We start from the raw sequence: 3,967 nt of genomic DNA, 5'->3' as shown, positions 1-3,967 counted from the left end.
GTGGACCCAGCGGCTCAGCCACTCATTGGCGGATCCAAAGGCGGAACTGGCGCCAGGGGCGTGGCCTGGGCCGGCAGGTCCTTCCTGAAGCCGCGGGGGTTTCACAAAGACGCGGAAAAGCTCGTTTTTAGCGGCTTTATTTTGACATACACGATCTCAGACACAAGCGGGGCGGGCAGCGCTGGATGTACAGACGGGGGCGGGCTCGGCCCAAGCGACCCCTCCCACACCAAGATCCCGAGGAAACGCAGCTGCGCGCAGTCGCGGCGCCACGTAGAGAACGGGACGCCCTGGTGGCGCGGACAGGCTGTTTCTATGGAAGAGCAGGGAGCGTAGAAACAACGTCCCCCCAAGGAGCAAAGGAGCCGAGTTCTTCCCAGGGTCCTCCATCCACCCCCCCCCGTTAAAAACTTAAATCAACGCAAACAGAACCACATGGTACAGGTTGAAAGTTCAAAGCAGTCGGTGTGGAGGCCAGGTGTGAGCGCGAGCGCAGCCCCTGCTCCGGCGGACGCCCACGCCCACTGCACAGGCCCAGAGAGGCGGAACCCCGGCAAGTGGTCGCGCTGGTCCCCTTCCTGTTTAAGCACCGCCACCCACCCAATCACTGGGGACTGGTGTCACCTCATCCCAGCAAAGCAGTAGCGCGGGGTCACCCGAGTGCCCCAACCGGTGATCCCATGTTGCATTTTGGTCCCAAATTGGGGCGGGAGGACAGAGCGCTCTAGCCAGGGACAGGGAGAAACAACAGTGGCCGAGCCAACGTGTGCACGCCCACACCTCACCACCACCCCTAGGCGGGCTGTAGGTGTCAAAGTGCTGAAAAGAGGGACCCCGCCCAGGAAGTGGCAGGAAAACACTGAATGTTGGTGAATACAGCCCCACCCCCTAGCTGTGAGCAGCACAACAGGGCACAATCTCCCCCAAATCTAAACTGCCGGACCCAGCACATCCCAGGCAGCCCCAGACCCTCTGTCTTACCCCTACCCTGCTAGGGAATGACTGTCTATGCTAAAGAAGCCACAGAATGGTACAGGCGAGCAGATGGTCATTTCTGACCGCCCATGAGCAAGCTGCCCCTCCCAGGCCCAAGGATCGGGAACCTGCCCCCCCAAGGGCACCGGGTCAGAGGGCTGAGCGCCGGAATCCTTCAAGGAACCCAGGTGCAAGGCTGCACTTCCAAAGACCAGGAATTCATCCTTCAGTTACCAAGGCCTACACACAGGCCAGCAGGTTTATCTTTAATGCCAAAACAAGTCTCAAGTGACAATGGTGGCCACAGGGTTGGAGAGGTTGTTGCGACACTGGCCTAGTGCCATGTCACCTGGCCATCTGCATCAGAGGCAGGTTTCTGTGCCACTAAAGGACCGGGAACAAAAATCATGAAAATGATGGGAGAGGAAGGCTGGCGCCTTGAGCATCCCCTGCCCGTCAGTGCTAAAGGCCAGACCCCAGACCCCGGGAAGGGTGCTGGGCCAGCAGGGACATGCCACCTACAAGCCATCCTGTTACCAGGTCGCTGGAAATGGCAGCACCTGCTGAGGAAGGGCACGGGGCAAGGCTCACCTCCGAGACTGCCAGGAGATTCGTGCTGAGAACGTGGAGAAAATCAGGTGCTGGAGATGAAGGCTCCTCCCCAGGGGAAAGCTCCCAGAAGACAGGGCTGGCAAGTGAACAGACAGACAGTCTGAGGGACCAGGGACTGACCAGGCCAAGCTCTCATTAGCACACAGTTGGGCATTTGCACCCAAGGCCCCAGGCTCTTGGGAAAGTTTCTCCTTCAGGTCCTGGGAGTCTCCCAGCAAGCTGCCGCATTGAGCTGGGCCTGGAAAAGGGAGACCCTGAGTGGACCACAGTCCTTGCCCCTTGGCAGGAGCGGCCCACAGAGGCAGCACAGCTGCCCAGACTAGAAGCAGTGGCCCCCAACCCTCAGCAGGCAAGCTGCAAATACTTTCTGGGCCAGGGCCACCAGAGACCCTGAGGCCAGCAAACAGAGCTGTGTCCCCTTCGGGTAGGGGGGCAGAAAGGAGTGGCCTCCTTAGGCATGGGATCTTGGTGAGACTGGCCAGGTTTGCAGGCAGAGGAGCAGGTTCATGTGCCAATGGGTACCCAAGGAACCCAGGGCCTGCCCACTGCCGTGAGCTGGCTTAAGCGCAACCTCTTGTCTAGCCCCGTGCCAAGGGCAGAACCGAGAAAGATGCTGTGCGCAGTGAGCTTGGGGGCACCCGGAGGGCACCTCCTAAAGAGCTGGTTGACCCATACAGCACAAGAACGGAAAGCCCCGAGGGGGATGGCTGACCCCGCCCCCCACTTCAGAGAAACAAAGGATGAGGGGGCATGGAACAGCCCTGTGCCAGCCCAGGGCTTCACCCTAAAATCACCATGGCTCTGCAACCACAGATCCAAGCAAGAGGAATCAATGTCCAAGGGCCCCCTCTACCTGCTGCCAGCCTGCCGGGGCATCTCTGCCTTCCTAACCAGCCTGGACACAACATACACAGCTAAGCAGCCTGGCCCAGAGGACATTATGTTCTGCCCTCCTTCCATCTTATATATATGGATTCCAGGCTACAGCTAAAAACATTTCTTTTAGTTTACACCAAAGAGAAATATAACCCTTTAAAAGCAAGTCTGTTGTGTCCTCACAGCGAGTTGAGAGCAATGGTCCCTGCCTGTGGCTGGAGAAGAAGAGGTGTGGGGGCCCTGTACAGGCCTACTGATTCTCATCTCGCATCTGCTCCATGATGCTGATGAGGCTCTCCAAGCCGAACACGTAGCCTCTGTCGGGCCCGTCGTGCACGGTGGGGTCATCCCGGAAGCCCTTGAATGTGCTGTGTGCAAAGTCAATCATGCGGACATCCACCTTGGGTGGAGAGGAAGGGCCTGCGTCAGGGCTGGCACTGCTGGGGCTGGGCACACTGGGTGACGCCACCTCAGGGAGCCCCATGTCCAGGTGCTTGAGGCGCATCTCCGATCGGCACTCCTTGCCATCATAGATGACAAGCAGGGAACTGGAGTAGAAGCGGTAGGAGGCCTGCCGCTCCAGCACAGCCTTGAGGCCCCGCAGTTTGCTCAGGATAGGCTCAAAGAGGTCACGTCGCAGGTCCAGGCCGTTGTGCAGGTACTGATAAAGGGCATTGCGGAAGCCTTCGATGGAGAGCCCTCGGCCATAGTACTTGTTCCTGCAGAGGTAATGCCCTGTGTCCAGCTGGTACACCTGAAACCCCAGAAAACAGGGTGAGTGCCAGGGCAGCAGGCTGCTCTCACCGTGCACAGCGGGCACCCTCCAGATGGCGCTCCGACCAACCCGAGGCCCTCTGCTCCCCGCTGCCCTGGCTAGGGCAGCCAAGGCCACACCTCAGGTCCACAGCACAAAGAGCCAAGAGAACACCAGGAGCAGGTATCAGGAAGCCTGCGCCTCGTGCTACGGGGCTCAGCTAGTTCTACCTTAGAACACCTTGGACAACAGACATGAATTCCTCTTGTCTTAAAGTTGAGGTAGGAGGCTGTCTAACAGTAGCCCTGGACTTGGAGTTCAGCTCAGAGTCAGGAGACAAGGACAGAAGGGCTCAGGGGACACATCCTCGGGAGCTCAGGAAGAGCCTGTGGCAGGCAGGCACGGGCACAACCAGAAACACATAGACCGCAGCATCAGGCTCTCCGGAGGCGACTCACCTGCATGCCACAGACCCGGACGCCCAGCGTGGCGGACGTGCTCTGCTCGCACTTCCGCATCTGCCGGGCTGCCTTCTCAGCTGACGCGTCGTCGCCGTGCTGCCGGGTGCCCATCTTCAAGTCCAGCACACAGGGGTACTTGAAGTGGTGCACCACATTCTCCAGCAGCAAGAACTCTGAGTCCTGGTCAAGGAGCACAGGCATACTCTCCCACCATCTGACCAGCCTGGCCCAACTGAGTGCTCCGCACCCACTGCCTCTCCCATGGGGGTCACATGATCTGGCTTTATAC

General features: G+C 59.2%; 1 protein-coding gene across 6 annotated transcripts in view; it reads right to left on the bottom strand.

Annotated features, from left to right (window-relative positions):
• Positions 1-2,569: 2,569 nt before the first annotated feature.
• IP6K1 (inositol hexakisphosphate kinase 1) overlaps positions 2,570-3,967 on the bottom strand; it is a 35,512-nt gene continuing 34,114 nt past the window's right edge. For all 6 annotated transcript variants that reach the window (XM_058678866.1, XM_058678869.1, XM_004581470.3 and 3 more), the window contains 2 exons: positions 3,676-3,851; positions 2,570-3,217 (listed from right to left, as the gene is read on the bottom strand). In XM_058678866.1, the coding sequence (XP_058534849.1) occupies positions 2,714-3,217; positions 3,676-3,851 (680 nt within the window). In that variant the 3' untranslated portion in view covers positions 2,570-2,713. The remainder of the gene's footprint in view (positions 3,218-3,675; positions 3,852-3,967) is intronic.

This window comes from Ochotona princeps, chromosome 21 (assembly GCF_030435755.1).
Source record: "Ochotona princeps isolate mOchPri1 chromosome 21, mOchPri1.hap1, whole genome shotgun sequence".
NCBI classification, from domain to species: Eukaryota; Metazoa; Chordata; class Mammalia; order Lagomorpha; family Ochotonidae; genus Ochotona; species Ochotona princeps.
This window is presented reverse-complemented; position numbering and strand designations above follow the sequence as displayed.